The sequence below is a fragment of the Apteryx mantelli genome, chromosome 15 (assembly GCF_036417845.1).
Source record: "Apteryx mantelli isolate bAptMan1 chromosome 15, bAptMan1.hap1, whole genome shotgun sequence".
In the NCBI taxonomy this organism is placed as follows: Eukaryota; Metazoa; Chordata; class Aves; order Apterygiformes; family Apterygidae; genus Apteryx; species Apteryx mantelli.
In genome coordinates, this window is record NC_089992.1 from 21,057,800 (window position 1) to 21,079,639 (window position 21,840).

The 21,840-nt window shown below is 46.0% G+C and overlaps 1 protein-coding gene across 1 annotated transcript; it reads left to right on the forward strand.

Annotated features, from left to right (window-relative positions):
* The first annotated feature begins 292 nt into the window (after positions 1 to 292).
* TPM1 (tropomyosin 1) lies at positions 293 to 20,117 on the forward strand. Its single transcript, XM_067305463.1, is given in 10 exon segments — positions 293 to 574; positions 762 to 1,048; positions 1,050 to 1,191; positions 7,100 to 7,233; positions 8,538 to 8,655; positions 9,126 to 9,196; positions 10,015 to 10,090; positions 10,639 to 10,701; positions 10,984 to 11,053; positions 19,162 to 20,117. Coding segments are annotated over 10 exon segments (1,158 nt in total). The 5' UTR covers positions 293 to 460; the 3' UTR covers positions 19,245 to 20,117.
* The last annotated feature ends 1,723 nt before the right edge of the window (positions 20,118 to 21,840 follow it).

The window sequence follows — 21,840 nt, forward strand, 5'->3', positions numbered from 1 at the left end:
CCTTTTCCCTCTCCGTTTCCCAGGAGCAGCAGCCAGCCGCCCCGTCCGGCCCCTCTGGAAGCGGGGACACCCCCGCCCGGCCCCCCTCGCCCCGCGGCCCAAATATAGTCATATCCACGGCCGGGCGGCAGCGGCGGCGAATGGGAGCGGCGCGGCCGGGCCGGGCGGCGCGGCAGGGAAAGGGGCAGGGCGCGGGGAGGCAGGGCGGGGGGGGAAAGCCCTTTCCAAAAAAGTATTGGATGTCTTGAGGAATGCAGTCAGCCCCCTGGGAAAGTACATATCTGTGAGGCGCTGCCCGCGCGCCGCTCGCACTCCGCCGCCCGCCCCGCACGCATCGGCTCCGCGCTGCTCCGCGCCGCCGCCGCGGGGGCCGCGGCTGGGAACAGGGGCTGCCCCGGCGTTGCTCGCAGTGCCCGTCTGCCGGTGCCCGTCGCGGGTCGCCGCCTAGCCCGCCGCCGCCATGGACGCCATCAAGAAGAAGATGCAGATGCTGAAGCTGGACAAGGAGAACGCGCTGGACCGCGCCGAGCAGGCCGAGGCCGACAAGAAGGCGGCGGAGGAGCGCAGCAAGCAGGTCTGCGCCGCTCCGCGCCCCCCGCGCCCCTCCGCAGCCCCCGCGCCCCCGCGCCCCCGTCCCGCCGCGCTCGCGGACCCCGGGGGAGGCGGAGGAGGCGGGAGGAAGGGGAGACCCGCCGCGCCACCCTCTTCCGAAGCGCAGGGGGAAATGTGTCTGTGCGTTGTATCTCCTCTTGTGCACCTAGCTAGAGGATGACATTGTGCAATTGGAAAAGCAATTGCACGTGACGGAGGATGCGCGGGACCAGGTGCTGGAGGAGCTGCACAAGGCGGAGGACAGCCTCCTCTCCGCCGAGGAGAATGCCGCCAAGGTATCGCGCCCGCGCCACCGGCACGGCCGTCTAACTGTCTCTCCTTCTCTCCCTCTCTCTGTCCGTCTGTCCTTTGCTGTCTCTTCTGCACTCGCACCTCTCCCTTTGCACGATCACGCTGCCTGCCGCACCTTTTCCTGCCCGCCCTCCCCTCTCCACCACTCCGCCCGAATCACAGCTGGAGGACGAGCTGGTGGCTCTGCAAAAGAAGCTGAAGGGCACTGAGGATGAGCTGGACAAATACTCCGAGTCCCTTAAAGATGCCCAGGAAAAGTTGGAACTGGCTGACAAAAAGGCCACAGATGTAAGTTACCCCCATCGCCACCCCCCAACTGAGAGAGGGCCCGCACGCCCCTCCGCTCAGGGCGGCCAGGCCTCCGGCCAAGCGGCGCCCCGCAGCCGCCCCGGGGCAGGTCCTGGCGCCGCCTGGTCGGAGCGGTGGGAGACCCCGCACCGCCTCCTTGCATGAGGTTTGCGCACTAGCAGGAGCGTTCGGTTGGGTTTCTGCTCACTCCACACGTGCTTTTCATGTGTACTTGCTACTCCAGGCGTGAAAGCAAAGGCAGAGGTGGCTTGTCGGCTCGGATGACGGGGGGAATGGCTCGGGTTGGAACAACCCTGCTCTGATAACCAGCGAAGCAGAGCCGGGGAGCTGGCGGCAACTTTTGTCCCGTGGCTCCCGAAGAGCAGGGGCTGCGAGGTCCGTCTTCGAGAGTGCTGTTCCGTGCGTTAGAGCTGCCCTAGGTACAGGCTGGCTCATGGTCCCCCAGTGAAAGGTCCTTTCCTAGTTCTTCGTCCTGGAAATCCCTGGGACTTGTTCACTTGTCAAGGCAAAGTTCAGTCCTGCAGGGGAGCAAACCGTCCGGAAGACGATACTTGCTAGGTCTGCAGTTCGGAGGACAGGGATCTTGGGCGCAAGGATATATATAGCTCAGCACTTTATATGGTAATAACGCAGGAGCCCGCGCCCCTCCCTGGCCCTCACCCCCACCTGTCTGCCCCGACATGCATCTAGCGCATTACGTGCGGGGAACTATTCAAGTCGACTCTTTCTGCAGCGAGGGTCCAGGTCCCTGTGGCTGCTGCTGCACAGTCCTGTTGCTCTGAGCGAATCTTGGGTCTGAATTACAGGATTAGGTGAAACCACAGCACTTCCCAAGTGATGACTCTCCTTTTCCTGTAACTCAGCTTTTAAAATTAACCTCCAAGCTGTAATAAAAGAGTGGCCGCAGAGGAAGCGAGCAAAGGATTTCAGGTGGAGGAAGGATACTTTGGGAAGGGGAAACGCTGGTAAAACTGCCTCTGTATGAGAGACAACATGCGTTTCTGCTGGCTGACTTTAAAAACGAGCAAACGGCAGAGCAGGTTTCGGCTCAGCAGCGGCTCAGCTGTACAGCTGCCTCGAGAGAGGGCTCGAGAGCGTAACAAAAGCAAGCGCTCGGCGCTCGGCGCTGGGTGCGTGACGGGGATCAGATGTCCCTCTCCGGCGCGGCGCTTCCGAGCAGGACGTTTGTTAACTGGTTCAAAGGGCCGCGGAGAGATGCAGGGGAGATATTCCTTATAAGGAAAAGTATGCGGACTATTTGGGAATAGCTCGCCCGGGACGAGAGCACGGGAGGGGAGAGGAGCGCTGCTATATTCCCCCTTCGAAGAGAAGGAGCTTCCCGGCAGCCGCAGCGCGGGCTCGCGGGCCGCCGCGGAGCCCTCGGGCGCCGCCGGTGCGCGCTCGCCGCGGGGCGGAGCGCAGCCGCAGCCGCAGCCGCAGCCGCAGCGTCCCGCCCGCACAAGCGCCGTCCCGCGGCGGCGCGGCGCTGCCCCGGCCGGGGCGCGGAGCCCCCGCCCGCGGCGCCCCCAGCGCGGGGACCCTGCGCCGCCCCGCGCCGCCAGGGGGCGCCGCCGCCCCAGCGCGCCCACCTGGCGGCGCCCCCCGTCCCGCCCCGCCCTGCCCTGCGCCCGGTGCCGGCGGCCCCGCCCCCGCGGCCGCCCCGCCCCGCCCCGCGCCCGGTGCCGGCGGCCCCGCCCCGGCGCGGCGCCCCGCGGCCCCCCGCGGCGACACTTCCGGGGCCGCGGCGGGTAGCGGCGCGGCGCGGCGGGATGGCGGCGCTGAGCTCGCTGGAGGCCGTGCGCAGGAAGATCCGGAGCCTGCAGGAGCAGGCGGACGCCGCCGAGGAGCGGGCGGGCCGGCTGCAGCGGGACGTGGACCAGGAGCGGGCGCTGCGCGAGGAGGTAGCGCCGCCGCGGCCGCGCGGGGCCTCGCCGGGGCGGCCCGGCCCGTGTCGTCCCCCCCCCCCCCCCCACACACACACACACGACCGGCCTCGTCGCGGCCTCCGCCCCAAGCGCCTCAGCCCCCGCCCGGGTGTGACGGCGCCGGGGGGGGCGAGGCCGGGGCCGTGACGGTGCCGGCGGGATCGCGGCGCGGTGGCGGCCTGCGCCGGTCGGTCGAGGTGTTAGCGGGGGCCGGCGGCGGCCCCGCGGCAGCCCCGGGGCGCCGTGATTGCTGCCGGCGCCGGGAACCGGGGTCCGGCTGGCGCGGCCGTTATCTGCGGGCGGTGCCGGTGGTGCCGCGGTGCCCGGCGTCGGCGCAGCCCGCCCGGAGCCCCGGCCAGGCCGGGCGGGAGCCGCGGGGACGAGGGCGGCCGGGAGCAGCCCGGTGGGGTTCGGGGTTTGCCCGCAGCCGCGGAGCTTGCTGCGGTCGCACCTGCTGTAGGCCACCCCGGGAAAAGCTTCCGTTTGTTTGTTTGCTTTGCGTTGCTTCCTTTAACCCCTGCGGGGGCTCGGGCCCGGCGGCTTGTCCGGCAGGGCGTGTGGCGCTCCGTTACGGAGCGAGGAATTAAACGGGCGACTCCCCGGGCAGAGCCACGGCTGCCTTCGTCACTCGATTTAAAGCAATTACGTATTTTTTGTCAGGCAAAGATGACTTGAAAGACACTATATGGAAATGCCGAACTGGCCTGTGTCAGTGCCATATTTGCCTGTGTTACACATGTGTACACAGAAAGGAGGAAAATGTATCAGCTGGTGCAGATGTAATTATGGGTGGCTATTACAGCAAAAAAAAACGATGGTGCTTTTTTTTTTTTTGCCTGGCTACCAACCTTGGGTAACACCAGCAGCCATGAATTGTTTTTTCCTTCTGTAAAGTAGGCAGTGTCCTGTACGATGGCTTCAGTGGTTGTGTAAAAGTGGTGCAAAAGAACAACCTTGTTATTCATGCAGTTTGTTACAATAGAAAAGATGGTGATTTTTGTATTTCCTTACAGTGTGCAGGGGGGTTTGTATGTTCTGGGTGGCAAGTTCACAATGATATCAAGTAAGGGAAGGGCCTTCTCGTCACTTGCAGATGGCCTGCCCAAGGAGCAAAGCTCCTTACCACGTTCTTGCAAGTCACTTCACGTGCCCTTTTTTCAGTAATGGATCACGTCGCAGTCATATTAGTTTGCTTCATAAGGGTTTCTGTCTTAAAAGCAACTGGACTCCTTTTCTAAGCGTTGTTGCTACGGTTGGTTACTATGCCGCTGAGAGCGGGAAGGCTTGCTGTTACCTTTGGTGGCGGAAGGATCGGTCTGGAGGAGCGATTGCAGCTCGCTGGCCAAGTCTTGCCGTTAGAGCTTCGTCACGGGGCTGGCCTAAGGCTTAGCATCCTGCAGGGCAGTGTTTGCCTCTCCCCGGGAGCAGTGCATGTCGGATTCTGCTGCGTGCATTTGCATGGTATTTCAGTTTTTGTTTGGAGGAGGTCAGTACTGAGGTGAACAAATGCGGAGAACGACTCCCGGGCACATGCAGACCTGTGCCTCTTCTGTGACAAGCAATCTGCGGGTGCGAGCGCTGTGGCCGCTGCGTTTCTGTGTGGTTGAGGACGGAGGAGGAGGAGGAGGAGGCTTGGGAACACTGCAGCAAGCAACCTGAGGTGTGGAGTGACCCTTCCCTTAGTGTAGTGCCGTGCACGTATAGCACGTGACCAGCTAGGGCATTTTTTCTTTCTGTGCAGGGTACAGATATGCAAACAATGAAAAAGCTAAGGCTGTGGCCAAAGCATATCACCGCTTGCAGCTTTGATTGTTAAACCAGACTGTTAGCGTTTCGCGAGTCTGACTAGCAGCTATTGCGGGGGTGTGTGGTGTTTTGGGGTGTTTTTTTTTTTTTTTTAAGAAGAAGAAAAATCTCTTCTGCTGTGTTGTCTGCGTGCATTTCATGGGGCTGTTAGTGACTGCATTTTCAGAATACGTTATTCCTTCTTCAATTATGTGATTAGCTGGAAAACAGAATCTCTTACAGCAGTAGTAATTAACACCCAACAGTAACTTATCCATGTCATCTCTCACTGTAAAAATATGCGGTGTATAAGCGCTCTGGCAAAAATGCAGAAGACTATGTTTGTCTGCTCATCATGGGAGTGTCCCTTAATGTCACTGGGGTTTTTTCCTTCCTTGCCATATAAGGAGAGAAGTCCTGCTCTGCAGAATAACAACTTGGGCCATATAAGGGTAGTCAGTAAACCCTTATTGGGTTACTGCTCCTAGAGCAGGAAGTAAAAACTTGAACTTTAGTCACCCTCTGTTTTCTAAGCTTATTGTATGCTCTTATCATGATGAGAAGTTGTAATGTGCCAATAATTAACTTGTAACATTACTAATTTCCCCAGAGTAATGTTTGTGAGCACATGAAAGTCTCTTTCTCCCCCCAAAAGTTGCTTTGTTTCTCAACTCAAAATGTTTAAATTCTTACTCTTTAAAGCTAGAAATCTAAAAACATAGGTTTGGAGTCCTACTGCACTATTATACAGTTAGATAAAGACTTCGTATTGGAGTTGATGTGGATCTGTAGGGTTCTTTTCTGGTTTTGGTTCCACACGTTCACTGCCAGTACTCAGTAATGTTCAAATATATATTTGCAACTCTGTTGTTTGTATGTAGTTTCCAGTCATTCTAGTGGCGGTGTTACTGTTATATCAAAGGTTGTTTTACTTGTGGTCTGGTGTGTAAGTTATCCTCACTGATGTTTTGTACAACAAAATTCAAACCTTGGCCAAGTGTATCCAAGTGCCTCTAGCTAGTAGAAACAACTAATAACAGTTCCTTAACTTTTTAATGATAGAAAAAGTACCAAGCTGATACTTTTGGTATGAAAGGAATTTCTTTTCTTTTCTTTTTTTTTCCACCAATTAGATATTATAAGAAATATCGAATTTGTACTTCCTCATACCTGGCAAGATAGCTTTCAATACAAATTAAGAGTAATTTTTATTCTTGGAAGTAATTTACTTTTTAGAATAATCTTTTTGCTATATCTCTTCCTCGTTTCTTTCAAAAGGATATTAAGAGCAAGTTTAATAAAGGGGTTGCTATGAGGAGGCTGTTGGAGAACTTACTCTACAACTTAAGCAAGTGTAGGTTTGAGAATGTCAGAAGTAAAAGCTTGTAAGGATAAGAGAGAGATTAGTTGCAAGTGTTGTATGGAAGATTAAGCAAACAGGTAATGCAAGAGAGGGAAATCTGGGGGAAGTTCGAAGATGGCATTATCGAAACAACCAGCATGTTTCAGGTGACTCTTGCCTGCACCAGGGCCCTTCCGTGATGTAGCCTCCACTGATGCCTTCTTTGCCAGCTCTGTATCTCGCTTATACACAAAGCTTGTGGGTATCCAGCGGCTCAGATACTTCTTAAATGTTCTTGTGCGCTCTCTGTGTGAGCTCTCATTGCAAATGCTGATCTAGGTGCTTATTGAAAACGAGGACATACTGGTACAGCATTTCTTATCAAACTATGGCCTAAAGTCAGAGTTAAAGGATTTGGTTTTTAAATGTACTCCTGCAGTAGATTATTCAGGATAACATAGAATAATTGGATAACTTGGATATTTGTGTTGATTTGCTTTAAAAAAAAAGTCTATAATTGGTTCAAGTCTGCAAATACAATAACAAAATATTTAGAGAACGATTCATAATTCCTCTAGTACAGCTCTTTCTAGTTCAAAAGGTACAGCCCTTACTGTGCTTTATGTAAAGGAAGCACTAATCACATTTTCCCCATTAAGCAATAACTTCACAATTCGGTGAGGGCATGCATGTCTCTGTGTACATGCTATTTAGTGGATGAAGTGAGAAATTACTGAAGTGCTTTTAAATGACACTAGCAGGAATGTGGGTTGATCTTTTACAAAAGGTGATGTGTACATTGCCATGCATTAATTTCTGTTCTTCCTGTGCTTAGGCTGAGAGCGAAGTAGCTTCTCTGAACAGACGCATCCAGCTGGTTGAGGAAGAGTTGGATCGGGCTCAGGAGCGCTTGGCCACCGCCCTGCAGAAGCTGGAGGAGGCTGAGAAGGCTGCAGATGAGAGTGAAAGGTGGGCAGGACCACTCTTAAAGGGCTCATTACCCTTATGACGAAGGTGGTAATTGCCAGGGTGTGGATTAGGGAAGTAAATTAAACCACTCCTATGTCTCTGAACATGTGTCATCCTCTCTGCCTTTGCCTACATGAACTTCAGTTACAGTTTGTCTGTAGGGATGCCCTAAATGTTTAGGCTTGAGTTCTTGTTTGTGTCTCAGTTGTAAAGATCAGATTTACCTGGGGTAGGGCTGACTTCTGATGTGCTGTGTCACTTCCTGGGAAAACTGCTTGACCCAGCCCAGGCTCCTATATTTGGATGACAAGTTCTGTACAGGTGATATGTATTCCTGTGCTGTAGGGTGATTCTTGATTTCATCATATGTAGAAAATCCCACCTAGAGAACAGCAAAGGGCTGAAGGAGGCTTTGGTTCTCTTGTTGATCAGATTTGTGCATGATGTTGAACAAAGGGGAGAGAGAGGGAGATGATGCTGACTGAGTCTTATTTAGACTGGGATTTTCAGAAGTACTTAATATGAGTTAGGAGCTCAAGATTTGCTGACTTTGGAAGATCCCACATTTTATTTTTACAGATTATATTTTATCTGTGATAGAATCTTTCTTTGGGAAAGAATTCCAAATGTAATGCACTTCTCTTTTTACCTCACTAATGCTGCAGCCTGTTGAAAGTAGAAAGCACCTTACTATTTCACAGGTTGCTGTGTGTCTCCTAAGAAAGAGAATTTCAGGCAAACGTGCGTGGAAGGGGGACCACAAGATGTTTCCTATTGCAAAGGGGTTAAACTTTGCTGGTGCTGAGCACAAAGAACTTCATTGCTCAAGGGCTCTGACATGACAAAACTCATGGGAATCTGTCTGTCTCATAAAGATAATATCTGTCAGCCCTGCAGGAATTGGAACATGCTATCTCATGATGAGTGAAGAAGCACAGATGTTTTAAGTCATTTTATTAGATCTTTAGAAGCAAGATGTTTTTGATTTACTTTTGTATAAGAACTGGTTTCCCTGAACTTAAAATGAAAAGACTAGTCAGCTGGTTTCGAGTTTCTGAGTAGAGCTGAACTGTGGAAAGAGCTAAACAAATGACTTTTATTTCCTCCTAAGTTATGCATCTCTCCTTTAAACTTCCAATGTGCAAGTACACAGGACTAGACCCCTGGTCTGCAGAATCAAGTATCTGACATGCTTGCTTCATCTTAATGTACCTGTCAGAAAGACACAGTCCAGTGGGGTAGCAGAGCTGAAGATAAACTGGCAAACCCTGAACCTTGAATTTCCTGTTTTTCTTGTCTTTCAGAGGAATGAAGGTCATTGAAAATAGAGCCCAGAAGGATGAAGAGAAAATGGAAATCCAAGAGATCCAGCTTAAAGAAGCTAAGCACATTGCTGAAGAGGCTGACCGCAAGTATGAAGAGGTCAGTTTTTGAACACAGATCATCTGTTTCTAAGGCCCTTCAGGCTCTGCCTATGGTTTCTTCTTTCCTTTGCCATGTTAAGTTCAAAAGATTACAAACACCACTGTCTGCAGCTGCAGAAAAAGACTGGGTACCTGGATACATACCTCCAGGGCCAAGTAGGTGGCTGGAGATCTGTGCTCAGTCCTTTGCACCAAAATGGTTGAGAGCATTCCCCGGTCTCTTAAGGAGTCTCTCAAAAAGACTACTTTTAAGCTGCCTTTTGGGGAATGAAGAAGAGAGGCTGTGAAAAATGTCAGGTAACTCTGACCCAAATGAATAATGAAGATGTCGCATAATCAAAACTCACGTGTTAACCCTTCAGCTGAAAGTGGGAAGAGGCCCAGCTGCCTGCCTCCTAGATTCCAGCCACAGATGACACTGGCTGCAGCAGCATAACGCCTGTGATTGTCATTTGCCTTTTCCTATAGGTGGCTCGTAAGCTTGTGATCATTGAGAGCGACCTGGAGCGGGCTGAGGAACGTGCTGAGCTTTCGGAAAGGTAAACGTTGGAACCGCCCTTGAGATGCGTGTGAGGTGCTCTAAGACAGTAACTGTAACAGCATGAAACATTGGCAGTACACTGTGTTCAGCTCAAAGCTATGTTCTGCTCATTTACTGTAATGGTTGAAATAAATGGTCAGCACCAAAGTAAATGTGTTTGTATGTGTGTGCGCGTGTGTTTTGTCACTGCATGCTGTACCTGCACACTGATTTTGTGAATGGCTTTTGTGCATTTCATGTGTTCACTAACAGCCAAGTCCGACAGCTGGAAGAACAGTTAAGAATAATGGATCAAACCTTGAAAGCATTAATGGCTGCAGAGGATAAGGTACTGATACTAATAAACAGTTCTTAGGTTTAACTGCAACCCAAGTCTTTCAGCTTTCATAGCCAGTTAGCTCACTCAGTAGTAACAAATAAGTCCTCACTACGCTCTTTACTCTCTTTGCATCTTGCTTTGGTGGTTTTCTTTGGTCTCTTTTTGTTTGTTTATTCATTTTTACCTTTACAACCGATCTCTTGTGCAGCCAAAAAGAAGCTGAACTGTCTCACATTTAAAGGCTGTGTAAATATTTCTGTGTAAGCCAAGGGCTGTAGATAATTTCTGTCTGGTATTCTTAACGCATACTTGGAGCAGAATTTGGCATCATAAAGAATTGCTTTCAATCTGTGATGGATTCAGCTGCTTTTGAGGCCATCCTTTTGCTCTATAATTGTTTTCATTTTTCTCTATCTTTTCCCCCTATTTTCTCCTGTTTCTTTTGCTTGACTGAATCTTCCACCCGCCCCTTTCCTGCCTTCCTTCCGAAATAACAGCAAATGTGCTGAGCTTGAAGAGGAGTTGAAAACTGTGACCAACAACCTGAAGTCGCTGGAGGCTCAGGCTGAGAAGGTAGGCTAGAGACTTATGTGAGAATGTGTTCCTTAACAAGTTGTCACCTCGACTGGCCTGTGTTTTTATAGGCTGATAACTTTTGTTTGCAGCATTTCAGCAAGGCCATTTGTTAATAGAAGCATTTGGACTTACTACTCAATTCATATTTGGCTGTTATGAGAACCTAGGATTCTTTCTGATTCCAAATAGACCAGTATTATTTGAACACATCTACTGTTAAACATCCAACAGCATTTATGTATGTTTATATAATGTGCTTTAAAATGGCATTTGATGTGCTAATGTATTTTCTCAAAATGCCCCTCCTCTTTAAAACTGTGGGATTAATTTCTACTCAGAGTTCCCACTGCATAGCCCTGGTATATAACTCAACTAGTATATAACTCTTGTAATAAAATTTGTATGACTACAGTCTGGTAAGCGGAACTTAGTTATACCCACGTTTCTTCTATACAGTTCATCTATTGGAAGACAGTTACGAATGTGATATTTTTGTATGTGTAGACTGCTTGGTCTAATATCAGTGATCTTCTTTCTAATTGCAGTACTCGCAGAAAGAAGACAAATATGAAGAGGAGATTAAAGTCTTGACTGACAAACTGAAGGAGGTAAAATTAGAACCATTCTTTACAGCACACATTGCAATACTACTTTGTTTCTTTATATATAAACACTACTTTGAATCTTTAAAGATGGATATGTCATTTCTGATTCAGTGAGTTTAGTGTTAGCTGTCTCTCCTAAAAGTGAATGCTTCCGTATTGTTTTAATTTATTTCAAATCCATTTCCCATCATGGTACTTTTTTCTTCTCACTTGAATTGTTGCTCTTCTATTTGTAAGTACTACATGTGTGTTTCCTAAAATCATTTGTATTTGTCCTGACTTCAGGCTGAGACCCGTGCTGAATTTGCTGAGAGGTCAGTAACCAAGCTGGAGAAGAGCATTGATGACCTAGAAGGTATGGTTCTTTGTTCTTCACGCTTACTACAGAAATACAGATCTCATGTTTTCCTGTTGTTTTTATTCAGTACCCAGTTCTACTCATCAAACTTGTCCTGCTTATATAAATGGGTCTGCTTAAAGAGTAAAATATGCAAAATATTTGTTAAATGTTTTCCAACTGAAATGTATTGATAACTTAAATATTTCGGGTGAACAGTGTTTTGCTCTTGCCTGTTCCTTTTTCTCTGATGTTCTAAAGACGTCTTTCATTTTTACTTTAAACTCTTCTTCTTGGAAGTATATGTCTATATGCAAGGTAAATAATAAGATAAGTGTTATTAGCAACTATTTTATTGCTTTAAAAGTTGGTGAAGAGCTGTGTTATGTTTGTTATAATTAGGAATGTAACAAACCAACCTAATTTATGACCGTGAAGAGTGCAGGTCAGGGCAAGCATTTTGTGACGGAGAACAGTTTCAGCAAAGCTAATGGATTGTATACGTATTCAAGAGGACAACTTATTAAGCAAAGAGTTTGCTCTAAGGTTCTGATAAATCTTTCAGAACTACAGTACAATGTGCTTTCTCCCCCAGAGCAAATAATTCAATAGTACTTTGTAATTAAAGGTTAAGTTATATGGAGTTTACTTCTTAGGTGTGTTACGTTGTCTGAGATTTTAAGCAATATGATCACTTGGTATAGTGGCAGGCTTACTTATGCATAAAGCATATGAAATATCTAGTATCTAATACTCAGATGCTGAAAACTTATGGCCACTTAGGGAAGAAACAGAGAAGAAAACTGAGTGCTTTAGAAAGAACAAAAATCTCTTGAAAAATCTGAGCTTATGATAGCTCAGAGAAAGCAATGGGTTTTATAAAAGAGCAATGAAAGATAAATGTTAGCATCTTCCTTGAGCCCCGCTTTCAGATCTTCTGTCCCTGCTACTGGCTTTTGTAGCTTGTGTGTGTGCCTCTCTAATGGTTATTAAAACAGGTTAAATCCAGGGTAGGGAAACAGGGGTTTTGCTTACCTTATACACTTTGTTTGCTTCCATCTTTCTCTTTATCACATGTTGCCTCACTGGCAGTTCAGTTAAAGAACTTGTCACAAAACTATTCACTTTTTTAATTTATTATTACTCCCTAATTTTGTATTTTGTTTGGTGGTTCTTTTGTTCTGTCTGCCACAACACTTCTTTCTGTGTGCTCTCTTCCCCTTTCCTGCTGCTTCTGGATGGTATCTCATGCCACTGCCTTCACCTTCCATCCCATGATCATGCTCCATTTCCTTGCACCCCTCTGCCTCCCTTTGGGGGAATGTTAGATGAGCTATACGCTCAGAAACTGAAGTACAAAGCCATCAGCGAGGAGCTGGACCACGCTCTCAACGATATGACTTCCATGTAAATGTCTTTCCAGCTTGTGCCTGCGCCTGCTTCTCTGCCCTCATTGATTGCGTGGTTCCGGCTTTGAAATTATACCCGCTGTCTAGCGGGAGGCGCAGTCCTTTAGCGAGACTAGGTGTGCAAAACACCATGAACGATTTCTTTACCGTGGCAGAGTGTGGGCGAGTGTTGTGCCTAGCCTGGTAAATACTCATGGTGATTTTGTAAGCTGCCGAATAAGCTTGTTTACTCTTTCATTCCGTATCTGACCCTTGTGTCTTGTGGTTGCCCCTTTTTTGTAGCTCTGCTTTTATCCTTTCAGCTCACCTCTGTTCAAGTATTTTCTCCCAGGCCCATTGCTTGTAAATTGCCAAAAGATGATTACCTGGGTACATGTTGTATACAGGGTATGTCGTTCTTCTGCTGTCACAGTTTTCTTCTGGCAAAGTTCCTGTCAGCGTTTCAAAGAAAAACATGAGACTTTGCCGTCTCTTCTATTAATGCCAATGGAAAGTGCCTATCTAAATTTCCTCAACTGCTCTGAAATTTTCAGTTGTTATTATTAAATTGTATGTGCAGAAATTGATTGAAAATACTTTGTCATTTAAACCCATAGAAGTGACAGAATTGGAATGTAGGTTGTTTCTGTGAAGAGTATTTGAAAAATAAATCTTTGCATTTTTTTGTGGACAGTGGTAGTAAGTAACTTGCAAGTAGCAGAAGTGTGTCAGTATCAGCTGTAGTCATAAGGGGGAAAAAGAGAGCATTTTGTGTAGGAGAAAAACAGAAGAGTGATCAGGTGCGAGGTCTGTGAGGTGTGCACTGATGATGCAGCCTGGCCCTTCCTCCATGAACCTAAAAACTCTGAACAGAGATCAGCTGTGCTAAATCTGCTGTCCCATGCTCATACCTCTCATTTGCATGGACTGTGTGCTGTTGACATGGGAAAGAGGAAGAGCTGGGACTCTCTCGTACTTGGGAGGTGCGATGTTCAGCCCCAGCCTTTCTTTCGGAACTTAACACCTTTTCAGCAAGGCATAAGCTTTGGTTAGAGCTGAAAATGTGCTTGGCCTGCACCCATATTTGCATGTTTTTTCCTTGCTTACCTTTTAAGATCCCTACATTTGTTCATTACTTCCCCCCCTCCCCCAGCCTTTTATAGTGTCTAATGTCTGCTTTGTATACTTCTTATTTTTATGTCCCAACATATGCTTTTGCTCAGTGGCTTATCACACAAATGGATTTTTTTGCCCTCTGTTTACAGAGATTACAGTATTTCTTCCATTTGAGATATTTCCAAATGGAAAACAGACTTTAAAATGTGCTCCTCTGCTGGTGCATGAGGACGTTGCTGTAGCATTCCAATCGTAGCATGGTGTGGTATTTCACTAGTGGTCATCTTGGCGTGCTGGGCTCTGCTGTGCTGTTGCTACTTTTGGGGGAATCTTTACTGCACCTTTTTATTTCCTACCTTATCTCACTTTTTCTTTTCATGCAGATAATTTTCTTTGCTTCACTTCTGCAAAGACATCTTCATCAGGTTGGATAAAACATCTTTCCAAGCTCTTGGATGTGTCATGGTTTCATTGTCCTGTCTGCTACCTTAGTTGACTCTCTCTCTAGCACCTGTCTCCAAACATGCTCTGTTTGTGCTCTATTGTACAGAAACTCTAAATCTCTCAATGTAAAATAAACATCCCAGCTGTATCCCTTTTGCTATTCACATGCCTTTTATTTATTTAAATAGCTATTTCAGTTATTAATAAAAAAGTTGCTTTTTTTGCCACTAGGGATTTAACTTTTGTTGCCGTTTTCATTTTTTCCACAAACACTTCTGCTTGAATGTTGACAATGCAAAGCCAACAATATCAGCCTATGGGATGAGAATGCTATTCCTGGTATTTCGAGGTTGATACTGACCAGTCATGATCTCGATCTTTCTCAAGTTATGATGCAGATAAAATGACGCATAAATTTAATGGGATTTTTTTAGGTTGTTATTGTTGGGCCAAAATCTGCAAGGACACTACTCCCTTGGGGTCACTTGGTCGTGGGAGCATGGCTGAGATAGCAGTTAAGCCCTTGACATTAGATTTTTCATTTTAGAGTTCAAATTGTCCTCCTAGCTTGACATTGAAGACTTCCTGCTTTTATATAAATGCCTGTTTTTTTAAATCTCTTCCCTAGAGAAGTTAAGGGGTAATACCAAAAGTTCAACACCCGTGGGCCCCCCCCCCCCAAAGTAATCACTTAACTGTCTTGCAAGACAGGTTTCCTCTGTCACATGCTGATGTCTCAGGAAGGGTGCTGCTTGATACCTTCTTTACGTTATACTTTCTCTTGAAAGTTCAGCAGGGAGATTTCAATAGCTTTTCAGTCTTGTGCTTAGCTTGGACATGTGAGTGTGAATTGCAGATTCATGAGAAATGTTTTAAATCTGGAATAAGAAACTTGTTATTACATTAATACTGAAATCATTCTGCTGTAAACTGAAACATACTGATTTCAGGTTTGAAAGCCTAGACAGTGGTTTTCAGTTGATGTGGCAGTGCCTAATTAAGTATGAAACATTAAATACTGACACCTCTTGCTCTTTTGTGCTGTTATATGCAACTAGAAAGACTGCAATTATTTTAATTTCATTTCCTTCTCAATGGAAGAAGCTATTTTCCAATTTACATTAAAGCATCAGTTTCAATTGAATTGACTTAATACACCTCTTACTGTATTTGTTGCTAAGTTCCAAAGCCCCAATAGCTGATAAACTCTCATCACATTGCAACTGAGTTTTAATTTAGCATGTAGAATAATGTAACTGTGGCTTTCTCGTTCAACTTTAAAATTACTCAACAGTAGTTTTGTAATCTAATCTAGACTACATTTCCCCCCCTTAATCCTGTTCTCCAAATAAGGCTTGAAAATGGGTCCATCTCTTCCCCTGCTGCCTTTTTTTTCCTCAGATAACTTAATCTCATTCCAGCTTTTTATCCCATGACACTTGTTTTTCCTAATGTTACTGAGTTTGGGAGGAAGCACAAGTATGGGATATATATCAACAGTCACAAGTAGTCCAGTTATTACAGTTCAATAACTTGCCACTCATGAATCAGGATGTAATAAGTGTGTTTTTACACTCAGTGTATTGCAACTGCAAAGTAAAATGTTTGGTGTGAAGGTTAACCAAGGGTATTTCAGCATTTGTGAAATGACTGAAGCTAAATACAGTTAACTTCAGTTGCAAGAGTCTAGGGGAACACGGTCAGTTGTCAGCTGAGCTGGGGTAACTTATGCTACAGCAGCTCCAACCCCTGAATGTATTGCGTTTGTTGTATTGTATCAGTAGTGTGGGGTTTTTTGTTTTTCCCCCTCAACTCCCTGTAATAATGTTTTTAAAGAAGTTAAAATTCAATGTAGGAATGTAGTAATAATTAATAAATAAATAAATGGGGGAGGGGGAGTCTTCACAGTAACTCTGAATATCAGTGTTTAAATCTTCCCTTTTCCTTTAAACATACCTAATCATACCTCTGCACTGCCGGGTGATGAATTGCTGGAAAGAGTATTGGGAGTGGGCCATGTAATGCAGATATAGCAGTAGCTCCGTGCAGGATTGCAGCAGGCCCTGCCGCACACGTCAGCTCCACGAGCGGTTCTGGTTTCTCTGTGCAGTGTTTCAGCGCTGTGTCGCCTCTGGAGCTGGCCTGCGCGTTACGCCCCGCTTCGCCCCAGCGCTGGTCGTGTGCGAGCCCCCTGCCCGCAGTGCAGCGGGGGGGCCGGGCTGCCCCGGGGCCCGGTTCTCCGGGTCGGTGCTGTGTGAGGGTGGCAGTGCTGAGGCTGAGGGGCGCTGGGTGTGCGCCAGGGCTCGGGCTCCCAGCTTGGCCCGGGGGGCTCCCTTCGGAGCCCGGCCTCCGCGGCGCGGTACGTCACCGCGCAGACGGGCTGCATGTGATGGAGCCCTGGCTGGGCAGCCCGTTAGGAAGTCATGCTGGCTTCGTGCTGACCAAGGGGTTTTAGTCTCGCTTTGGATGTTAAGAAACGTTGGAAATCTTTGCCTCAAATAAAGAGTAGTTTTCTGCAATGCAGGTAAGCATCCAGTTTTTAGTTCAAATTGTTATGTTGTCATGTTTGAGTAACCACCAGGTACATTTTGCCAAACAAGTCAAATTTTAGTAACTGTGAGGTTTGGGTGTTCTCCATGTGTGTCTGAGTATGTGACATTGTTCCAATAAGAGAAACAAAAGCCTCATTAACAGTCCGAGACCTGGACTGCGTGACGTGCTCCAGCTTTCCTGCGCTGGCCGTCAGGCTGGGCTCCAGGGAGACGTCGTGCAGAGTTGCCACCAGCTGCCCGAGTGGTTAGTTCAGTGCACAGCTTTGCCCTTACTGCAGCATGCTATAGCCTGGCCCCACGGAGGGAGAGGATTTCTGTGGAAGCTTTAGGAAGGCTGTGGAAAAAGATTCCCTACAGTGGGATAATCTGAGAGCAGGAGGCCAGTTTGCATCTAGACTATCAGAAGAATATACACGGCTTGAAAAAACAGAACGGTCAAAAGCCATCAGAGACCTTTCCTTCCCTCTGTGGAACAGCCCTTAAATTTACTGTCATGACATAGCTGCAGGTGTTTGATCTTGAAAGCGAACTCTCCTGTCAGTTTGCTGTATTTGGGCAACACAGATTTTCACACTACCATTTCATTTACCTTCAATGTGGTTTTTTGTTGTGTTGTGTGGGGATTTTGTTGTTTTGTTTTGTTTTTGTAGTACCACTGGACAGTTTAAAGCTTCTTAATATTAGTAACACAAGTATGCTTTCCCTGGTTTAAAAAAAAAAAAAAAAAAAAAATTTCAGCTGTCAGGTTCCACAGTAAAGAAATCATGGAGTAGAAAACTTGGGGATCAGTCCAGTTCCTGCTCCCTTCAGTGACAGGAGCCGAGGAGAGGCTGGCTGGAAGGGGCTGGGGAGTGCGGGTGAATCAAACCTAGCAGTACTGGGCTGTCTGCTGAGCCAGTGCCTCTCTCCTGTATTAGCCCGGTTACGATACAATTGCTTTACACCAGCTGAGATATGGGGTTTCCAACACATCTTAAATATTTTACAAAGAAAAACATCATAAAACAAGTTTTCTATGCATTATTCATAAAGTTTTAAGCAGGACTTAGTTCTTCTAGGAATATAGCTGCAGTTCTTCCGTTTTTATTCCTCTTCACCTGTCTCCCAGCTGTTCTCCACAACAGGAGTCTTAGCAGGTCCTCCTTAGGTTATAATAGCTGTTCCTTGGAGTAGCTATTTAATTGCTAAAGTTCTAGAGACAAAGGTAAAATGTTTCTCTATATGTTACTAGTTACTGAACTGTCTGTGGTGTGACCAGTTTCTTTATTAACTCTTACTTACCTGTTTTCTCTGTCTAATCTGTCTTCATTCTGCCTCTTTTTTTCTTTCTAACCTGCTTGCTGCCTGTACAGACCAACTCTACCAGCAACTTGAGCAAAACAGTCGCCTAACTAATGAACTAAAGCTGGCATTGAATGAGGATTAAACTTTAGTGTGAATATATTGTTAATTTGTTTTAAAACTGCTTCTTCCAAAAGTTCCTCAAGAATGAATCAGTAAATGTAGAAAGAAGCAAGAAACCTAGAATTTGATTTTCAGGATGTTGATTCTGTGACAAATTAATGGATGAAATTCTCAGTTTATGTTGGAAAAATTAAAATGGAAGTGCTCCTTCTGATGAGGCTTTTGATTATCTGTATGCACAACTACTTTGGAGGAGCTGTAAGCTCCTACTTCAGCTGTGCAGTAGTTCCTTTCCATTTTGGTACCAGTTACAGCATTTAGCTAACAGTATCCAAAAAGTAACAGCCTTCCTGGCAGAGAGACTATTAGTTTAGCTGATGCCATAAATTGGGCCTGAGAGTTCTACTAGGAAGTGGATAAAAAAAAGGATTCAAATTTCAAAACTAATATAAAGTATATTTACAGCTATTCTGTATCTGGAGATTGTAATGCATTAATTTTGCATTACTACAAAATGGGCTTGCATTTGACTAAAAAAACTAGAAATGGGAGCTCCATTTGAAAATACCTGGTCAGTTTAAAGGTACGCTTGCATTAGTATGAAGTTATATTATGGTGTTCTGGTAAGATGCAGCTCTAGAACGTTGTGCTCATTTATTGTATCATATAAGTGTGTTAAATGACAGTCCTATAAAAGTGTGCATGCAACATAAAGCTACTAACTTCTTTTTTTGTATTTTATGGCAGAAATAAGTTAATTTTCTCAAAAGTCACTTGATTGAAGGGAGTGGCTTTAGTTTTTTTGTTAGTTCTCTGCAAGTTCTGAATTACATGAAGCTTGAAGTGTGGAACTGCAAAGAACTTGCGTTCTTTTTTCTTACTGCCCTACTTTAAAAAATAAATAAATAAAAATTCACTCACCATCCCACATTCCCACAGCAAAGAGCTCCCAGAACATACAAAAATATCATCTCTGTTGGCAGTGCATTTTCTTTAAAAATGCAGCTGTAAACAGTTCTAAGCTTGCATTACTTGCAGTTTGTTTTATTAATGTGGAATTCTCCCTGGTTGTGCTGTCTGAGGATATTAGCATTTATGAGCATGCACATTTCTTACCTTCTAAACCCTCCATTAGAAATGATGATTGCATGCCTTCATGTTCTGAGAATCCGTGCCTCCAAAGAACTGCTATTCATGTGTTAATTTTCTAATCCCACAACAGAGAAAGTGGCGCATGCCAAAGAAGAAAACCTTAGTATGCATCAGATGCTGGATCAAACTTTACTGGAGTTAAACAACATGTGAAAACCTTCTTAGCAGCAACCACATTATTTGTTTTATTTTTTTTTTTTTTTTTACACCTGCTTGCCGTGAAACCCCATAAACATGTCTTTATTTTAGTTTCACCACAGTCACAAGAACATCTGCTAAATTATCATGCAGGGGTCAGGGAGACACCAAAATGGGCAAGCCATATGCGGGTTAAGCTATGATATTATGGTTTAAATGTGCCATTTCCCAACAAAATGTTACCTACGCTTTGTAGAGAGTTCAGCAATTCAGTATGCTTAATTTGAAGAATCCTGGCTGTGGCAGAAAGTGTCCCACCTCAAGTGCCAACTACAATTTTTAACAAGAAGATTGATTCACATTCAAGAAAGATAAGGTGGAAATGGTGCTATTCTAAACAAAAGGTTCTACTGAAGTCTTTTGTTTGATATCAGACAAGTCAGGAGTTTGACCAGCACAGTAACTTATTTTATTGGCGTTTTATTGATCTGTGAGGATTTGGACTTTCTGTGCCTTCTAATTCAATAAAACGAAGGGTATATAAGCAACAGAGAAAACTGAAGGCTTCTGGAGGTTTTAAATTGTGTACTTGCAACTCATTACAGAAGTGTAGGTCAGCATTTCACCTCGAGTATTCGTTCAATTGTATTTTTCATGTTGAAATGAAAGATTCAATAAATTCAGGAGAAAACATAAATTTGGTAGAGATTGTTTTAAAATGTATTTTATTTGTGTGGAGTTTGGGGGAGGGGGAGGAATTTATAAATTGATAATCGCCTCACTTTATTTTTCACACTTTTTTTTGAGCAGTTTTAAAAGTATGCCTGTATGTAAACATTGTATAATGATGGAATGGAATAAAATGCACATTTTAGGACATTTTTTAAATTTTGCTCTCCTGTGATTTGTTTCTCATCACATTCATCTTCTGTCTGTATTGTGTTAAATAAGCACGTGTACAGTGTGTCTCACTGGGATACACTATCAACACACTGGCTTCCAGTCTTCTCCATTGTTAGGATAGTTTGTTTGTTTGTTTTAAAAAGCCACAAAATGTCAGGATTTGGACTGATGTGGATATCCAGCAGCTTATGGGGCCATGTGCCAAGAATCCATCCCCAGCACTTGATTGTAGCCCCATGTCATTATGAGCCCAGAAAGCAACCATCCCCAGAGAGATGCCTGAGCTTGCGAAATTAGTCATTGTTGACCAAATCTGTTTTCAGTGGAGTCAGTGGCAGAGCTCCTGTGGACTTCTGTGGGAAATGAGCCTAAAAGGTTGTGCTAATGAAAATGCTGCCATGTATTTGCATATCTTACCTGCTAATATGTGTTAATTTATTTTGACATGGTGATAGACTTCTCAAAATGGTGATGTGCCAAGTTCTTGAGAAAACCTTTCACCCAACTTTTCACTATTAGCTGCTGATTTCTATGTATCTAGGTATCTTTATTTGAATTACAAGGTCTGTCACTAGACAACTTCAAAAATAGTGTCTTTATACCTTCTTTTTCCATAGTATATTGCTGAAAGCTGGTGCTGTCCATTCTTCTAGCAGTAAGGAGCTTGGCAGAGGACATGTTATAGATAGCCCTCCAAATCATCAAAGCATCTCTGCTACTGGACCCTTAGCAAGTGACTGAAAACGAGGAATTTCCTCAGCAGTTTGCGTAGTGCTGGGGGGCTGGAGAAATACATGATGGTTTCAGGTTAAATGGGAGTCTGAGGGAGGAGATGCACAGGCGTGAATCTCCGTGGCCCTGGTTTTGTTGATTGTGGTGTAAAGGGGAGAACTTACCAACATTGCAGGCCTCTGCGTGACTCATTGGCTGCTGCCAAGCCCTGAAGGGAAAGGATGAGGCCCCTGGCTTTGCGTACCCACACAAGTGGCTTTGGGAAGCAGGAGGAATGTTAGAAGGCTCCTACAGCGCCTTAAGCTTGTATTGGAGGCTGACGGTCTGTTAGAAAAGCTCCGAATGCCAGATGCGCAGAGATGAGTTATTCTGCTCTTTCTTCTTCCTTCGACAAGGGTGGCATGTCAGATAATTGGGCTCTGGAGTCCACGGCTGGGCGCTGAAGGGCAGCACTGGAGTCAGCAGGGCTGCTTGCAGGAGAAGGTGCTGTGCCAGGCGTAGTCGCTGTAGGGTCGGGCCTGAGGCCAGCCGGAGCGTCGGAGGCAGCGCTGGGCCCTGTGCAGAGGTCCTGGCTCCCGGCCGCGGGTCATACGCAGCTGCGTGCGTTGCCTGCTCCGGTGGCTTGCTTTCCTCATCCCACGGTCTGTGCGTGGGTCCTAATGATGTTCCCGAGTGAGGTCAGACCAAGTCTCTGCTTCTAGAATAGCCTTCTCCAAAGGGGGCTGTTGCAGCTGATGCTATAACGCTTCACAATAGGAAAATAAAAGCTTTCCGGTTCCAAGGAGAACTGAAGGGAGCAGTGAACATGATGGTGAATTGCCCCAAGGGGCCTTTTTGGCTGTCTACCAACAGACACGTAAATAGGTGTACATATGTATTTGCTGGAGTAGGAAAATCTGTTTCTACCATGTATCACAAGCCACTAGCTGTTACAGATTCTTTCCTGACGTGCCTGATCAGATGAAATTCAGTGAAG